The following is a 19,712-nucleotide window of genomic DNA, read 5'->3' on the forward strand; positions in this document are numbered from 1 at the left end:
ATATAGCCAAGCCTGGACCATGCCAGAATATATTCACTGGTGTAAAAATGCACAGTGAAAAAAATGCAATTCATCTGCATTAACAGCTGGAATTTCAACTATACACTGAAAGTGTTAAGGATAATCTACTAGGAACAGAGGGTTTTTTACCACTTGATAATGTACACTGTGTTCAGCTCCTTGGCTAACAACTGCATTTTTATCCTTGTGAATGTTATTGGAGAGTAAGTGGGTTTATCTTAATCCCATAAACCAAGGAGTTTGTGTTCCCTCTGAATACACAATTCTGCTGCAGGACAAGCGGGGCAGGAACAAGCACAAGGAACATCACATTTGTTACGTATGTAGGGATTTCTCCTCACGCATTAGGCCACGAAAATCCAACCCTTTGTTCTTCTCATGCTTTCTTCAAAGGGAAAAAAGGAAAATCCCTCCTGACCATGGCAGAGGGAAGGCACAACTAAATGAATCTGTGTCACCAGAGGGTAGGGAGGGTTTAATAATTATTTCATGATGAAGTTAGGAGGGTGTGACAAGCAGACCCCCAGGTCCCTTGTGTTAAGAGCTGCAGTGGCTTGGGGCAGAGGAGCCAAAGGAGCCAAGGAGCCCCTGGCAGCTGCCAGGGGAGCTCTGCCCTGCTCACAGAGACAGCTGCAATCTGTGCCATGCACCACCACAACTTGGCCCCTCCTGCTCCAAAGCCTGCCCTATTCCTTGGCCAGCTTCATTTTTAAGAAATGCTTTTTGGAAAGTGCCTATGGAATAGAGATTTCAAAGGCTGGCTGAAAAAGTTTCTAGGTATATAATGCTGACCAGGTTCTCCCCACACATGCACATGGAATTTCTCCAGCATCATAATTAGAGCAGTACTAAACAAACCAATTTCCCTCAGAAATTATACCCTGCAACCTGCATAAACAGCCATTTCCCAGTGCTGGCAGGGACTCGGGGCAAGAACTGACTTTCCTCCCTTTTCAAACTGTCCCAAGGCTTTAAAATTTCAGTTCCACTCCTAAAACCTGAGCTTTTTCAGAAATCAGAAGAACATAGAGTGTTTATCTGATGGCCTGACACCACATTTTCCTAAAGTCTTCAGAGAAACCACATTTTTATTCTCATCTTCATGAGGTGGACCCATGGAAATTAACTGAGGGCACTCACCATGTGCCTCAAAATAAGAAGAACATTTATGAAATAAAGTCTTCTCAACTCACCACCAGAAATAGATCCTTGTGCTAGTCCTGAGGGGACAGCACAACAGTTGGCCCAAGCTTCACAAATACTAAGGAAAAATTCCAGGGACTTGGGGTTCTGGAAGCAGCAGGATGAAACTTCCCAGACTGGCACTGTGCCTGAGGCCAGGGCCCCACGGGAACAGCTGACCCTGCACAGGACACCCCACTCCAGCCACGGGGCTTTCCACTAAAGTACCACACCAAGTCCAGTTTTCTAGGATAAACCCCAAATCCAAACCCAAAAAGGTTTTTCCCTTTAAAGAAAAAGCTCCTAACGAACCCTGGCAGTTCAGCATGTGACTTGGAGATGTCTGGAGGGACTGGACCACCTCTTGTGAAATGAAACCTAATTAAATATTTGGCTTCACAGTGGAAGTGGGGAGTAACCATCTCTTTCCAAGAATTTGGTTTCTGATCTCGAAATATCCTCTTATTTTCAAATCAAATGATTCAGAAGTGACATTATGTTCCTCAAATGTGTTTGGCATGAAGCAACCAGGCCCTGGCAGCACCACATTTCTGGAGAGGCTCTGGTTCCCTGTGCCAAAGCCCTGCCTGTGTTTCCTTCAGCTCCCACTACTTTGTGGCTCCATGAACTTTTGACCCACCATGCAACTAGAGCCCAAGGGAAATCATTCAAGTTTGCTGTTTATAATTCCTCATTTTTTTCTTCCAATTATTAATTCAGGTTTGGGATTATTTTTCAAATTCTGACAGTCAGAGAGCACATTCTGCTTTGAGCTTATCTCTGCCCACAACCCAATTTAGCACCAGCTGCAGTCAAGTCCAAACTTTCACCCTTGGAAACAATCTAGCAGGATTTGGTCAATCTTTGTGGCAAAATACCAAGTGACAAGATTTTTGTGCTACTTCAAATATATGTGACTGCATTAAAAATATCACACCCTTTAACAACAGGTATATAATTCTATAAATGATAATATGGCTCCCTGAACTTTGACCCTCCGACAGAAACAGGAAGATCTTATTAAAGATCCAGGCAAATATTTGAAGAAAAAACATTTTGGTATTCAGAGACAAAAAATTCTTCATCACATCTAAGATGAAAGTATTATTTAAGAGCTTCTGCACATTGCTGTGAAACATGGAAGAAAACAAAACTGTGGAAGAGCAACAAAAACAGGAAGAGGAGAAAAAGTTCATCTTAAAGCTAAGTTTGGTTGTTATTGGTGCTCACTCTCTACATTTTAAACAGTGTTAAAAGCTTCTTTTGACAGCTCTTTTGGGAAGCAATTTGTGAAAAGTACTTTAAAGGGTGAATTATTAGAAAAATTCTAACAGACTTTTGGAAGTGGAAGAATTATTCAGCCCTTGACTACTAGCACAAACACCAACTCCACTCCAGATCAGAGACCTGGCAGACAGGAGTATTTCAGAGGGGACAGGTAAGCAGGGGAAAATCTGCTGTGGCAGAAACGCACTCATTGCTACAATACATTTTTAATCCTACTCTCTTCCCACTCTCAGCTATTCAAAGACTGACAATTTTTTTTTATTATTGATATTGAGATGAGAGAAGCATGAGGGATCTGGGTTTTTCCTACTTGCTTCATCCTAGCAATTAAAGAACCAAAGCATTAAAGAGCAGATTGGGATAATTCAAAAGCCCTCAGAACACCTTCAAGGCGTCCTTCCCACCTCTAACAACAACAGTGCCTACACAAACATTCCACTTACACAAATGAGTTTCAGAAGAGTAACGTTAAAAGTATGAGCTACAGTAATACCAAGTTGTTTTAGTGTTCTATGCAAACATTTTCGTGCTGCTTTTTGCCCATTTTCTTTACAGAACTAGACCAGAATTGTGCAGAAAGCAAGAAAATATCACAATAAAAGCTCTTAATCCCACAGGCTTCTTATCATTGCAGTTATCACTGTCATTCCCTACAGGGAAAATACATCTCCCCTGCAATAGCAAAGTGGATCATTCAGCTCACAGCTAAATATCAAGTTTGGTCATATTTTGCTTAGGGTGTATTCCATGCTCCGTTCTTTATCTTTAAATGTCTGCAAATGATGTAGCAAGGTTTATAAAAAGGTATTTGGAAAATACATTATGGCTTCCAGCAGAACCATTTTACAGCAGGGTTCAGAGCTGAGGATAATTTTGCTTCCTGAGTGCCAAGCAGCACAAATTGCCATTTGCCATTCCACAGAGTGATTCCATTAGTTCACATCTGTCTTCAACATCAAAACACATTTCCCCACTAATGAATTTCAGACCAATAATTTCCCATCCTGAAATAAATCTATGACAGTCTGTGGTGAAACTTCAGAGCTTTGTGGTGGGTACAACAAACAAAGACACATTTTTCTCCTGCTGGCAGAACACTGGGATGATCCTGATTTATCAGAAGTATTTCAAAACCACCAAGCAAGCCCAGCTCTGTAAATCTCAAAGAAAAGCAAAATTTTATACCTGAACCTTCTTTACCACTGATGCCCCTGTGGGTTCATCATCACAGGACTGATGATTGCTCCCATCAAACCACTGGACAGAGAAATAATCCCCCATGGGGACCAAAGCTGTATTTGCAACAGTCAGTCACTGCTTTAGAAGTGATAAGTTACATTTTAAATAATTGGTGTTTAAGGCATCAACCTCAGATCACCTTTTAAGTGAGTGTGACCAGTACACTGAACATTCAGCAATACAGGGAATTATCCTGGAGAAGTGTGTCCTAAACCTGCTCTTTTATTAAAATCCACAGTCTAAGAAGAGTTCCAGAACTCTTTAAATGCAAAAAGGATGCTGTTAACACCTAAATCAATGCACCTGCTATGGCAGGGAGTGGCTGAGGGTGTTTTTTACACCATCCCAAGAGCAGCAGTGACATTGCTCCAACATTCACCACCTCAAAAAGCCCAAAATCAGCCCCCTTATCTGTCCTGCAGACAACATGGATCAGAACACCTACCTCTATATCCTGGATTATCTTTGGGTATAAGGACCTGTAAAACGAATTGGGGGGCCCATCTGTTGGTCTGTTTTTAAACAGGTACTGATCCCTAGAAAGAAGGAGAAATGCAGTTTTCAGTGTACCACCAAGAATCCACACATCACACGAATGCAAAGCCTGCTCAGAACAAACCCTCAGTGCATATTCACAGAAATACTTGAATTTTTAGTATCACCATTACAACCCTTGCGACTTTACCATTTGACAAACATTTTAAACTTCCAAGGTTAAGAAGAAGTCTTTTCCAGTTCTGATTCCCTGCTCCAGCAGGTCTGCAGGCAGCAGGGTGCCATCCCCTTGCTCTGTACTTGCCTTTGCTCAGGCACACCACTAGAGAGCACAGGGAAACAGGTTTCTGAGGCAGAACAGCTCTCCAGAAACTTGTGAAGGACAGGAAAACTCCACTGCTACAAACAGCAAAGGTTTCTCTCTGAGAGGCCTCTGCAGCACAAGCTGCTATTTTGCACTTTAGGCACAAAAAACAAAAACAAAAAACCAAAACCAAACCAAAACAAATAAAAAAGTCAAATTGGAAACACTTCACTTGAGAAAGAGCCCTGCAAATATGCTGCCACTGCTTTTTGTGAGCTGATGGAATTGGCAGTTTTTCCTGAAATACAGAAATTCCAAATGAACACAGACACAAGAGTGAAGAAATGGTGACATACACGGAAGCATGAAAGGACAGGGACAAAGCCAGAGCAGAAAGGAGATCAGGAGCCCAGAAATACCCACTCCAAAGTGGCTTTAGGGCAGAGGGATGTGTGCAGGATATGCAGGATGTACAGCAGGATCCCAGCTGGCTCTGAGGGATGTGTGCAGGATGTGCAGCAGGGATCCCAGCTGGCTCTGAGGGATGTGTGCAGGATGTGCAGCAGGATCCCAGCTGGCTCTGAGGGATGTGTGCAGGATGTGCAGCAGGGATCCCAGCTGGCTCTGAGGGATGTGTGCAGGATGTGCAGCAGGGATCCCAGCTGGCTCTGAGGGATGTGTGCAGGATCCCAGCTCAGGTACTTACCAGCCCCTCCTCTCTGAGAGCCCCTTCCAGAGCGGGTCTGTGCGTACCATCCTCTCAATGAGCTTCTTCCACAGCATCCCCTCTGAGATCACCCTCTGCCACTCTTTACACACCAGTTCTGCTGCACACAGCGATCTGGCATCGAGATAGGAAAGGATGTTTTCTGCTATGTGATCTAAGCCTTGCTCTACAAAGAAATGAAGAGCAGTGAGTGAGTGCACAGGAACAACCAAAGCAGTTTTGCAAGACACTGAGAACCCAGAACATGAGAACATTACCATTTGTAGAGGCACCAGTTACAGGTGAGTGCACATAGAGACACCAAAATATCTCCAAGGTTTTGTGTCTCTCCTGCCTGTCTGACTGGCCTTCTGGCCCTGGAGGGACAATCAGCACAACAGAGCAGCAAAAGCAGCGTGGGGAGGCCCAGGGAGGGGATTCTCCCCTGCACTCCGCTCTCCTGACACCCCAGCTGGAGCAGGGCTCACAGCTCTGCTGTCCCAAACACAAGGACATGGAATTGCTGGAGCAAGCCCAGAGGTAGCCATGGAGCTGCTACAGGGACCAGAGCAGCTCCCCTATGGAGCCAGGCTGGGAGAGCTGGGAATTTTCACCTGGAGAAGGGAAGGTTCTGTGGAGATGTCAGAGCCCCTGCCGGTGTCTGAAAGGGCTACAAGAAAATTCCTCTGCACCAGGAACTGGAGTGCCAGGACAAGGGGAACGGCTTCACTGCCAGAGGTTAGATGGGATATGGCAGAGAAACTCTGCCCTGGGAAAAAAGTCACTGCTGAGTCTGTTCCTTATTTCAAAGGACCTGCAATTTTGCTTTCCACAAAACTGCGCTGAACCTGAGATGCTGAATAACTTCATTCTCATGAGTAACATACACCCCTTGGACAAGCATGAAAAAAGTCTTTCAAACCAGGAGATGATGACCTTTTTAATTTTCCACTTTATCTCATGACAGCCCACTTTAGGCTTCAAATAATCCTGACAAATCAAAGGAATTACTGTTATTTTTTTAAAGCATAAAGAAAGCGTGTTCATACTGTCCTCCAGTGCACACTGAATTTCACATGGCCTTCATAAAAATGAACAGGAGAAAGCAGAAACTAATACATGTAAGTCTTACTCATTTATTGATTTTTTCTACATAATTTAAAGAACTATAACATAAGTCTAGTGGGCCTGTCCTTTGTGTCTGTGCTTTGGAGCTGTTCCTATTATGTTAATTAGGGTAAATATTTCAGTTGACATCTCTTTTGAATGTAGCAATTTAAATCTGTTTCATTTTTCTGCTAGCAGTAAAAATCTCAAGAATAGATTTGATGTCAGAGAACACACAGGACTAAGTTTAAGACACATTAAGGCCTGAAATAGCTGCATATCCCTATTTTACACTGAAAGGCAGGAATTCGTTTCAGTGAATTTCTGAAATAGGTACTAAAGCCTTTTCATTTTCTGAAGTAAAACGAATTTGACATCCATTGGTAGACTTTTCAAAGGAAAACATGACAACCATCCCTTCTGCCTCTACAGAATCTTTGCAGTTTTACAGAAAATGGTGGAAAAGAGCTGTTGTTGATTAGAGGGAACAGCTGAAGGTTTGGTTGAATTTCAGTAACAAATTCAAACAATTAAAATCCACAGGGATTTCAAGGGCTGTGCATAAATATCACCTTGTATGAAAATGAAACCCAAATGTGGGATGTCAACTGCCTAAATGGGATCAACATTAGATACAAAACAGTTACTTGGATCAGGAAACAGCCCACAGTTACCACTCAGTCACTGAAAACAAGGCAAGTCAGATTCCATCAACTCTTCTTCCATTTTTCCTACATTCTCACAGGTGTAAAACTGGTCAGGACAGCAGTGAGCAAAATCTACTCCTGTTTAAAACAAAAGAATTTGACTGTTTCAAGACAAGTGAAGCCATTTTTTAAAAAGACATCATGGAATATCCTGGATATCCTGAAACTCCCTTCCTGGAGTTGGAAGGGACCCACAAGGATCATCAACTCAAGCTCCTGGCCCTGCACAGGACGACCTCAAAAATCCCTCCATGCACCAGAGTGGTACTCCAGTTATCCTTTGATGTGACTGCAGCACAACACTGGATTGATTGCACTCAGCTGGGATTAAGTTCTGGGTAAATTTGGGCAGATGTTCTTCACACGCCACAGCACCTTCAAGGAAAGCTGAATATGGGAGCAATTCCCAGTATTTACATTGGGGAAAAAAGCAACAGAAGTTGTAAAGATGTATTTATATATATACAAATGTGGTGTAAATGAGTGTCATCTTATAAAGCTCCCAACATTTTCTTAAGCATAAATACAGAAAGATCTGTATAAAAGATCTGTATAACTTTTTGTCAGCCCTGAGGTAGAAAAGCAAACAAAATAAAATTTTAATTGAATGTTAGACTCGCACATGAAGGGTCTGGAGAGTCAGTCCTAGGAGGAGCAGCTGATTTGGATTTTTAGGATTTAGCTTTTATACTTTGCATGACCTCCTCTTCCACCCTCAGTGTCCAGCCTTGCCCTGGCACTGCTAGGATAATCCCACAGGCTGCTCACACCCTGCAGGGTGAAGCTGTGCCAGTGGGCTGCCAGGGCACACAGAACACACTCAGCATTTACCCAGGCTGACTTCCCACTCTGCAAACAATGTCCACACATTTCCCTTTCCAAGAATCAAATCAATCACTGTCCCCAGCAGCTAGAATCCAGAGATACAATTTCTTCCAGAAATTAATGGGAAAATAAACTCAACTTTACCAGCAGATTACAACCTAGAGATTCTATATACCCACTTCTTGCTGCTCTGCATTTTTGTGAAAAAATTCAAAGAGCAAGTGTAAAAACAGATTTCATACCTGAATATATCCACACAGGCCGACACTTGTGGGTGTCAGGAGAGGTTGTGAGTAACTGAAAGGAGGAATCAGGGCTGGACAAACCAATAAAAACCCACAAGTGCTTTTGCTCTCAGGTCAGCAACAAGAGTAGACAAACTAGATGCACTCACCTAAGCAGAAACTCAGAATAACATTAAAATCTAAGAGTTCCTAAACTAAAACACCTCTGCAGTAGTATTTTCTATGTATGAAAAGGAGTTTCTATATTTCTATGTATGAAAAAGGAGTTCAGACCACAGCTTGCAGATACACAACTTCAGCGACATTTCAGTTCCAATTCCAGCACAAATGCTTTGGGACACACCAGTCCCAACTACTTTAACGTGGAACAACACTGGCATCCAGTGGCCAATTCAATTAATCACAGAAGGGATTCAGCCTCCGCAGTGCACAAGGGAGCAGCACTGGATCTCCAGGGCCACTGGAGTGTGGAGGATGCTCCCCAGAGCTGCACACCCCAGGGCAAGGCCCTGCTCGTGCCTTGGCTTTACCTGGCAGTGCAGTGATGAAGTCCCGCTGTAACATGGGCTTCAGGTAAGAGTTAATATGTCCATGCTGGTAGTGACACATTCGGGAAATGAGGTGTTCCACAAATTCCACTTGATCTGATTCAGACCACTGGTCAAAGTATTTTATACACAAGTCTTTTTCCTTTTCGTAGTTTCCTTCCGATGGTCTTTTTCTTGAGACAATCACAGATGAAGTTCCATTACTTATCTGGGGTTGGAGAAGGAACATTATTGTTTGTATGTTAGCATATATTTAACTATTGGTATTTAAATATAAACTGTAGGAACAGGTTAAGAAAAACTCTCTCAAGGAGGAACGTGCAAGAAGATGCAAAGACATAATCAAAACTAAGTTTTAAAACACATTCTTCAAGAAATGAGTTAGATCAGATGAATTTCAAAGACTTTCATAGACTTGGCTCCTAAATTACTTATGAATTCTCTCCTTACACTTCTTACCACTTAAACTGCAAGGGGTGTAATTGTTTTCAGAACTACCTTTCCCAGCTCAAAGCAGTGGTTTCTGGGCACATTGCAGTTTGTCTCCACAAATGTTTTGCTCAGACCCTCATGTCAGTGCTGCACTGGGTGTCCATAAACAAAAATGCAGAATCAAGGGCTTTGTTGGTTTGTTTTTGCAAACCAGCTCCTGTCAATGTTTGGGACAATCCCCATGAACACCTCATTAAAATCCTGAGAGCTTCAGCTCCACATCAGGATGCTCCAGAACACCCTGGCAGGAGTCACTGCTAATTAGTGAGCACAGCCTCAGAGTGATGCCAGCTCCTCCGAGCCCCTCAGGAGCCCAGGGGCTGCTGGGGAGCGACTGGCAGCTCCAAAATATTCCCAAACTTCTTCAGAGCAAATGGGTTATGAGTCCTTGCCACGTTGAACTTGTCTTTTTAAACAACAGTCACATGCTCAGAAATATAAATGAACCTCATTCCCAAGGATGCTCTGATGCAGCATTGTCCTTCCAAGGTCAGCACAAACCACAAAATCTGAGCAGAAGTGGTGATTTCTCGAGGATTATCCACTGGCATCATCTTTCACTCGAAGGCTGGGCTAATTTTAGGAGGATACAGCCAACGACATCCAAGGATGATTATGCAGACCCGAGATTTGGACATTTCTCAAAAGCAGGAATGTACAAAATCCTGGCAGCTCTCCTTCTACATCAATGTTAGTCCTACCTGCCACAGGGTATTTTTCTTTGGAGACTCATCTTCATTCTGATCCTCCATTACTGACGTGTTCTGGAAGAAAAGGACAAATATTACTTCAGCTTTTTACTCTGTGACAATTTCCTGCTCTACAAGCATTACGAAAAAGCAAATCAATTGAACAGATAAAATTCATTTTCCCAGTGAACAGAATTCTCAAAGACTTCTGGCCACAAAACCTGAGTATTATAAATAAATTCCCCTTTTAACTGACATGTTTATCAATTCCATTTACTGTAAAGATAACTCCCCAACCCCGCTTCAATTTCCTTTGACAGGTTTTCATGCAGCCTTTCAACGCTTTTCTCACTGGGAAATAAATTCACTTTCATCCTACTCAAGCCAAAGCAATTAAACCTGTCAATGTATTCAACCAGCACTTTCTGCCAAAGTTAAATTGCATACAGCTAGGCAAAAAAAAAAAATCCCTATACGCTACTTAGATGCAACAGAATATGCTTTTTTCTCAGCTCTAGGAACAGGGATCATTCTCTGCAGAACATCTCTGCCATTCACTGCCCAGGCTGTTTCTACAACTCTTGGCAGTCACCCCTGCCTTTAGTGCAGTGCTCTCCCCACCTCAGAATTGCTCCTTCCTTCTGCTTCCCTCCCTTTCCTTCACCAACAAAACATGGAAGGATTTCTATAAAGCTGCAGCTGCAAATGTCTCTCTGAGCTCACCTGTGTCCCCCAGAAACCTTCCCTCCTTTCTGCCCCTGCTGTTGATGAGCTGCCTAGGGGCACACCCACCATCCCTCCCTGCTCCCAAATCGCCCCTTCCCAGGCAGATCCAGCTTCTCCCAGCCCTGCCCTGTCCATCCCCATGCTCAGGAGGCTGGCAGAGGGTCAGCAGGACAAACTGAGTGTCCTCAAACACCTCCGTATTCATTTCAGCCTTCTTCCCTTCTGTCTCAACAGAAACAGGAATGAGGGGCTCAGGTAAAACACACAGTGGAGAAAGTCACACAATTCACTTACTCCTGACACCCTGGATTATGGAAAACTCCTTAGAAACAACACCCACTCCACTCAAAACACAATTCCATCTCACAGACATTCATCTCCTCCTCTTTCTTCCACAAGGACGTGCTGCACGAGCCCAGAGAAGCTGGAAAATGAACAATAAATATCCTGCCTATAACAACCCTTCCTCCCCTGCCCAACTGCCTTGGCTCAAACTCACCCTGAGCCCTCCCTGAAGGCGTGGAAAAACATGTGGCACATGGACTTTGGATGACAGGATAAGAACTGTGGCCACAGGTGATGGAAAGACTCAACTCCCTGGTTATGACACACAATGACATGCACAAGCCCAGGAGGTGGCTGCAGGGGAATCCAGAAAGGGATAAAGGCAGGAGATGTTTGGTGTGACTCCACAAAAACATGGATTTTAGTGTTCCTGGGCATACACAGGAAAAACAGCCACACCTCCCGTGGTTTCTGAAGCCACAGTCTCTGCAGGGCCATCCCAGTTATCCACACCCAGCCCCTCTCACTGGGGTGAAAACCAGTGCCAGGGGTGCTCTGCCCCAGTACACCACAGCCCCTCCCTGACTGGGACCAGCCCACACCAGCAACACCATTCTGGAAAAGCACACATGCCACGAGGGAACTATGCATGGGTTTTTGGATTTTATTTTATTTCGATATGAATATGTAAAAATACTCATTAGAGAGATTATATGTTGTTAACGGTGCACCCAATTAGTGTGTCCTTAAATTAGTAAGGAACATCTCATCTCCTTAGGCAGCTGAAGGCTAAATAAACCCATGGATCCTGGGAGCTCTGAGCAAGGAACACTGAGAATATCAAACAGGTGGCTTGGGTCAGCAAATTCAGCAGAAATCCAACATTTTATCCATTTATCCCCCTGACTTTCCTTCAGCAGGCTATGGGGGGACTCTGCCATTGCATTTCTCCCTTTATCAGAAAATATCTCAGGGATTTCTGCCAGCTTTCCCAGGGATGGAGACTAAGAACTGCCTCCTAACCATAATGGCATTCTGGGAACAGCCAGTAAAACTACAGCACAGGAGGAATGTGACACAGACTGCAGGGACACAAATGTCACCAAAACCAGCAGACTTCCACACCAGCAGACTGAAGAGTGAATTTCCCTCTGTGCTGTGGCCCTACTCAATCCCACTGTGGCCAGGGAAAGAACTGGCAGCAGGCTTTGGGGAGAGGCTACAGCCTCAGAAGGTCACAGGATCAGAGAAACAGGAAGGCTGGAAAAGGCCTGAAGGACCATGGAGTCCCAGCTGGGCCTCCTTGTCCCCAGCCCAGAGCCACCTCCAGGGCTGGCACTCCAAAGTGCACTGCTACCCAGGACACTGCCATGTCCTGCCACACCTGAGCCATGCCTCTGGGGACAGGTAACACACACTGATTTTTAGGCTGGAAATGAACACTGTATCCAGATATTTCACCAGGAAGGTGGTGTCAGCTGCATTAATTCATGGGATCTACTACTACAGCTTCTTGTGTTCTCACCTTTTCCATCCTGACTCATTTCACACTTTCTTACTGCATTTTAGGGCTTTCAAAATCCTTCATCATTTCCCTTTCTGCTCCCAAATACATATTTTGTTTTCCCTATTATATCTTTTCTTCCTAATAAACTTGCTCTGCTTCTCTCTTAGAATACTTCATTTGGGGTCATTCTCCCCATCACACACATCCCAATTCAGACTGCAGTCTCTCTCTCCAGCACTCAAACCTACTAATTGGAGGCCAGGAGAAGATGGGTGGATCCTGCCCTGTTGTCTGGAAGAAGCAATCAGACAGCGCTGATCGTCCTGTCCATTCCTAGCACGTGGCAGAAGAAGGATTTCAGAATTCCTGATGGCTGGAGTCACCAGCCCTGGCTCTGGGCTCCAGTCCTTGTGCAAGAACACCGATAGCATCTCCAAGTGCAACTCTTCCCTTCCCTCAGCAGCACCTCTTGTTTACTCCACCCACCTCCACCTCCACATCCAGCCGGTTTCCCAAGTGCCTTTGAAGTGGCATCAGCACAGAATTCAGCCCAGTTCCCTGCAGCTCTGCTGCTGAACAGCTCCAAGAGCTGATGGAAGCACGGACACCTCATCCCAAAGATCCCAAAGATCCCAGCTGCCCTTCAGACCCTCCCCAGGCTTGATTCTTACCACCACAAGAGCCTTGCAGCTTCTCACAGTGCAAGCACAGCTCCTAAATATTGTCAATTCATCTTGTTTATACGTTCATTTTTTTCCAGAGATTCACGTGAAGCTGCTCACAGCTCTTGCAAAAGTAGAATGATTATTTCCAACCAGCTGTCATTCCTTAATTAGTCAGCCTGGAGTAAGTGTTCTCCATCCCTACTGGGAACAGCAGCAACAGCCAAGAGATAACAATGGGTCCAAGCTGGGATGTTTTGTTGCTGCCTCACAGCTGTTAAAACCCAACTGAATTGAGTTACACTGAGCAAAGCCCCAGCCTCTCTTTCCACTGACTGGAACCAGAAACGACAGTAAAATTCACACACTGCTCCACAAGCTGGGCAAGTTTAAAAGCTCATTTCCTGGAGATTTGCATGCCACATTCCCTGCTTAGTCCCACAGAAACTTCAGGTTTCCTTTAGTCTTTCTGCTCCACGACACCACAAATTTCTGGGATTTCTATGGGGTGCAGAAAACCATGGCAAAAACAGGTTCACAAGTTACCTGGAGAGAAAGAGGTTCTGACAAGCCTAATTACATCCAGCTAATTCCCTTTGGAGATTATGAAAAGCTTCCAAAATAGAAACAACTATGAAGGATCCCCAAAGGCAAAGATACCGCAGGTATTCTAAAACTCCATAAATCACAGTTTCAATGCAGATCCTTGGATACCAGGTAGCAACTGGTGTCTGGAGCACAGCAGGTCCATGGCTGTGAGGTTGTGAGGGATGAAAACATCCTGTGTTTTCCTGCAGGTGAGTAGCACTGCAAGGCTCCCCTCCCTCAGCAAGTGCAGGAAAAGCTGCACCTTTTCCAGCAGGAATGCAACAAACCTCACAGGCTGCTCCAGATTTCCAGCAGGCTGCTCTCAGGCTGGGTTTGTACTGAGCTCCAGAAGCTGAGAGTGCCTTGAGTCACTTAATTGCCTGGGCAGGGGAAGAGCTTTGTTCTTAACCCACTTGGAGCTCCAGTATCAGGAGAGCAATTATGGAAGTGATAGCAGCAAATCCTGGGAACTGGGGCAGCACACACGACTTTGAGCACTGAGCAAGGCTCACAGCACTGCTAGATTTCTCTGATCATAAAGCTTTCCCTGACAAAGAAAGAATTCACAGGATACAGAGGATGGGTGGACAAAACAAGACAACAGCTGTGTTGCCTTGGGAAAAAAAGAAGAGAGTCTTATATTTGAGCTTTACTGAATGGAAAAGGGAAAGGAAGCAAGAACCTCTATGTCCCACTGCCCCTGAAACTACACCAGTAATTCCCATCTTGGTTAAAGCTAAGTCTTCAGCAGTCTAACTTTTCACAAGATTCCCACTCTCTGGAAAAAAACACCAGGAAATTTCAGTTCAAGTTACAAAATAAGCAAAACCAATTAAAACAATTCAGCTAAACAGGCTCTGATGCCCTTTAACGAACCACAGCTGAAGAAACAACACAAAACAACTCACACATACTTGGATACCTTGGGGTCACCCTGTGCAGGTGGAGCTGCAATCCCCTCCTGAGCCCAGCTCAGGCACACAGGCACTGCTGGAGGTCCCAGCACACATTTCCCAGGGACACTGAGGAATGTGCCATCCTCTGGGACAGCTGGAGCCAGCAGCAAGGGAGGAAGCTGGGCAGCCATCTCAGCTAGAAGTGATGAGCACATGCCCCTCATGGCTTCCAGCTTTTAATAGAGCCAGAAACTGCATTCCCAAATGAGTATGAGCCTCTCCTTGGGGAGAAATGGGCAGCATCTGCTAACCCAGGAGCCTGCTAAACAATGCTTATTAACAGCATTTTGATACTTGATCAGGGATAAAAGGGGATCCTCCTCTTTTAACTATGGAGAGGGTCTTAGTAAAAATGTCCTGGAGCACAAATATGAAATTAATTTGGAGAGCCCCTAACCTAGACTGCACAAGATGGGAACCAACCCCTCACACAGGAAGGACCAAATCCCTTCCTTCTCACCCTCCTCAAGATCTGTCTGTGAAGAAATGCAAAAATCCTGATGTCCCCAGTTTCCTCCTTGGCCCCCAGGGACAGCTGCTTGTCCACCAAGCATAAAGGTTCACTCTGCTGACCATGGCCATGGCTATATTTGATGTATGCATTAGTAACTGCTTGTTTCAGCTTAAACTGAACTATTTATGTAAGCACTGGGGATCTGCATGAATTAGGCTGAACATGCTTCAATTCTTACCTAGCTCGCTGCTCTCCCAGTTGCCAGGTTTTATTTTAGTGCAGCTATTGCTGGAAGTTCAAACAAAAATATACTTAAAATACTTAAAGAGTCTACCAAGAGCCAACAGCTGAAGGCAAAATTAGAAAAAAAACCCTCATAACTGAAAATAGGGCATCGATTTTTATTTGGCTTCTGACTAACCACCAAAAAGTTTAAAGGAAGACGTGCTGAATTCAGCACCACAGATCCCCAGTTTGTGTTTCAAGCTGCTAAAAATTCTAAAGTTTGATCACAAGTTACAGATGGCAAGTTTTCAAAAGATACCTGATGCTCTTCCATACCCCAGTTTGACACCTTGCAAGGGTTTGTTTTGCAGGAGAATTGCCCAAAACTAGAATTGCTTGCTCTTGTCTCTGCTCAGAGAAGGAAAATCCCAAGCCATTCCTCACCTAAATGTTCCAGAGGAATTGTATCTGCAGGTTCCAAAGACTACAAGCAGTCACTAAGCAGATCACTCTGCTTAATCACCATGCTTTGATGACTGGCAATTATTACTAACCACTATTTTAACTTTGTTTTGAGAATACCAATCCTCACCTTAAAGTCATTACAAATTAACTGATCTTGTGTGTATATATACACATAAAACTGTGTATCTCTGAGTATTCACTATGTCTGACTTCACATGGAAGTAATAAAATCCCATAATTAATCCCTCTCCATATTTTTTGCCAGTTCTCCCTTCAGCTCCTGGAAGGGCAGAAGTAGATCTCGCTGGAGCCTTCCCTTCTCCTTTGCTCATGGGATAAGTGCTCCATCCCTCTGATCACCCTGGTGGCCCTCAGAAGTCAGCTCAGTGTGGGCAGTGCCCAGAGCCACACCACGTTACTTGTTTTCAAACTGAAATTACACATGAAAATGCTCAGTAGCTCAGGACTGCTTTTCTGATTCAGTTCCAGTCCTAAGCCAGGACTCCAGCTGTACCAGTGAGCCTTTGGTGATGGCATATCCTTTTACCAGGCAGCTGTGTGCCCCAAGTGCAGCCAGGGCAGCAATTTCATCCTTACCCCAGCCTGTGAAGGACCACAACTGATGGAGAACCCTCACAGCAACATCACTCTGGGGCTTTGAAACTTCTGAAATAATGTACTGCACCTTCTCAGAAAGATTTGCATCAAAAATATTCACTGACTGACTGTTAGTTCAATTTAGGTTGTCATAAAAAACAAAACAATTGCACTTCTTTCCAAGTTCAGAGCTGTTTGCACCATGCCTCCATTTCCACACAGCAAGCTGATGTCACCAGAAAAACAATGTAATTACTGCAATCCCAAGAGACATGGAGTGGGGGCTTGGTTTGATTTTGTTGGGTTTTAAATATGCAGTAACTGGTTAGTTCTTAAGGGCAGCCTTACCTCAACAGGTACTGTAGGATCACATTAACAACACAACTGTCAGAGACACCTCAAATTCTCATTTAGTGTCTGGAGCAAAGAGTCAGTAGCCCAAACCTGCCAGTATCCACCCTATAAAAACACTGTATTTACAAGGACAACGAGCAGGGAATTGTGTAATTGTAGCAATTTGATGACTCATCCCTGCACCACTCCAGCACCAAAAGCAAAACTGGCACATTGTGCAAAGCTGAATGGAAACCCAGAGCCCAAACACACAGAGCAGCCTCTGCCTGTCCCAGGGATGTCCAGCCAGAGCCCCAGGGATGCAGGAGCAGCAGGAATGGCAAAAGCAGCTGGCACTGCAGCCAGGCCAGGACTGGGGGCTGTCTCGAGGTGCCCACAGGCCCAGCTTGTGCTGCCACGGGGACATTTTCACTCAAAATAGTAATAATAATAATTAATAACAACAACAATAATCTCCCAGCTTGTGCAAGAGCAGCCAGCAAAGCTCCCTGCAAAGCCTCACCCAGATGAAAACTGGATTCATTTTCCCACCACAACAGGAGCTTTAATTCCACTTTCAGCTTTCCAGGTGTCTCAGCTCATGCCTCTCACTGTCCAGTCACTCAGCCTTCCCTGACAGATGTGTGCAGGAATCTGTTGAGGGTTAGTTCTCTCCTTTTTTTTTCCCTCTGTGGAATTTTCCCCATTGCCATGCTAAGATACCTGTTGACTGGGCCCTGGTGACAAGGGGGAGGGGACGGGAGGGGAGGGAAGAGGGAACCCCGCGAGATTCAAACATCCAGAAGAGGAAGCGGAAGGCTCTGGCTCAGCCCATTTCCCCCGCGGAGTTCGGACGAGAAGGACGATCGCTGCCTCTCCTCCATCTCTGCCATCCCAGCGTCGGGAAACCATCATCGGACCCTGCCCTGCTGCCTTCTCACTGTAACCTGCCACCATCCAGCACTCTGCTGAGCACCAGGACCCACACCGTGAGCGGAGGGCTCTCTCTCCATCTCTCTCTCTCTCCCCCTGGGACAGCTCTGCCATCACCCCCAGCCCTCCTGCAGCTCTGCGGGACCTGCCCGCCCCCAGCACCGGGAACTGCAGCTCAGGGAAAAGGTGCCTGCAGCCAAAAAACACTGGGACTGAGTTACTGTTCTGTTTGTGGGTAATTTCATAGCTGTTGTTCTTGTTTGTCTTGTTAGATATACTACTAGTAAAGAACTGTTATTCCTACCCCCATATCTTTGCCTGAGAGCTCTCTTAATTCCAAAATTATAATAATCGGAAGAATCACATTTTTTTTTTCCAGTCCAAGGGGAAGCTTCTGCTTTCCTTGGCAAACACCTGTCTTTCAAACCAGGAGAGAATCCCAACCCACACTCCTGGCAGAGCAGCAGGACCTCAATACAGTAAATTATTTAAACCAGAAACATGGCCCTGATAAACTGGTTGTAGGTGCACAGATGTCAGAGCAAGGTAGTGGTTTGCTTTTTCAATTTATTTTTTTTTAATTAAGATAAGTCAGCACAAATTCTTAGCTACAATTATTAGCAGTAGCTTTGCACTAATGGTTCATCTGTTTTCCACATAAACTCATTTAGGCAGAGATTATCTGCACTTTTAATCTTAATCCATCCCAAAGCAGAACAGTTTTTCCTCTGTACTTTTAAGACTCAGGGCAAACTTCAAACCATGTTACTTACACAGTGAACTCACTGAAAGTTCTGAAGGCAAAGCAGAGCAGAAGTTTTTAAAGCTTTGACTACACCAAGTTACACACTTGTTCAGAACATCTGCACCTCTAACTATCAAAATTTACTCTCAATAACTGGATTTTGTTAGGAGGATTAGGTATGTCAAGATTTTGGGATTTTTTTTTTTTTTGTTATAAAGAAAAGTCATATTTAGTACCTAAGAAACTGTCTCAACGTCTAGTAAAGAGCCCCTTTAGCTCTTAATTCCTGTATTAAAAAAGCATCCAAAAAAGAAAACCTGAAGGGAAAATAGTGGCTCGAGATTCTGATCGCTTTTCTTCCTCTTAGAGCAGATGCAGAGACCTCTTCAGATCCACTCATCTCATCCTTTATAGGACTTGTAAAAGGAAAACAAACTATTTAAAGTTGCATTTCAGTGCTGACTGCTCAGATTAGCACAGAACAGCAGCTGAATTCCAGGGCTCCAGGAGCAGCCAAGGCACTCCAGAGGCAGATGATGCATCCCTGCTCCACAGCCCAGAACCTGCCCCATCCCCTCCTACAGGTTCTGCCATTCCCATGGAGCATCCTTCCCAAAACCCCAGGGGCTGTGGGGGCACCCCCAGACCCAGGCAAGGCAAAATCAAATTCCCAAAGCTCCAAAAGTTGAAGGTTTTTTCTCTGCACCACATTCATGGGGAAACAAGGCAGAAGACAGCACTCCGCCCCACATAATTAATAAATGTTAACAGCATTCCAGATTAAAGGTAGGATAAGTAACATCTGGGAAGCAAACTTCAGGCTAAGCTAGTAATTAGATCAGCTCAAATTCATAAAAAATAAATTAGCCTCTGTTAAGATTAACTACACTTTTGCAACTTGGCTGCCTGGTGCAAAGTTAAAATACTTCAAAGGTTATTTCTGCTTTCCCAGAGGGAATTTAGGTTCAGATCTCTCCTGCTGCTTCCACATCAAACCAAAGGGAGTTACCTCAAATTGCCAGCCCAAAGCACAACCCTCAGCACAACGAGTCTGAAAAGCTGGGACAGGGAGGGGACATTCAGGGGCCTTAGACACTGCAGGTTTTAAAGCAGGTTTTGAACAGGCTTCTATACAAATTTGTACAGTAAAAACTATACAAAGGTTACTCAAAGCTACTGAACAGTCTGAAATACTAAACCTGCAGCTACCCTCAATTATTCATCTTTTGCAAAACAAGGCATTTGCATGCAAAAGTAATACAGAAAAAGCAGCCCCCATTGAAAATTCAGTAAAACTGCAGCCTAGAACCCGTGAGCTACTCCAGGGAGGAATCCTGTCCTGTTTGAAGTTCAGTTGTTTCCTCCGGAGATGCATGGCAGTGCATTCCA

At 44.5% G+C, this 19,712-nt stretch overlaps 1 protein-coding gene across 2 annotated transcripts in view; it reads right to left on the reverse strand.

Annotated features, from left to right (window-relative positions):
- Positions 1 to 19,712, reverse strand: part of FBXW11 (F-box and WD repeat domain containing 11) — a 56,715-nt gene that overhangs the window by 13,182 nt on the left and 23,821 nt on the right. For both annotated transcript variants that reach the window (XM_062502046.1, XM_062502047.1), the window contains 4 exons: positions 9,860 to 9,922; positions 8,649 to 8,874; positions 5,235 to 5,421; positions 4,175 to 4,265 (listed from right to left, as the gene is read on the reverse strand). In XM_062502046.1, coding sequence (XP_062358030.1) covers positions 4,175 to 4,265; positions 5,235 to 5,421; positions 8,649 to 8,874; positions 9,860 to 9,922 — 567 coding nt within the window. The remainder of the gene's footprint in view (positions 1 to 4,174; positions 4,266 to 5,234; positions 5,422 to 8,648; positions 8,875 to 9,859; positions 9,923 to 19,712) is intronic.

This window comes from Cinclus cinclus, chromosome 14 (genome assembly GCF_963662255.1).
Source record: "Cinclus cinclus chromosome 14, bCinCin1.1, whole genome shotgun sequence".
Lineage (NCBI taxonomy): Eukaryota > Metazoa > Chordata > Aves > Passeriformes > Cinclidae > Cinclus > Cinclus cinclus.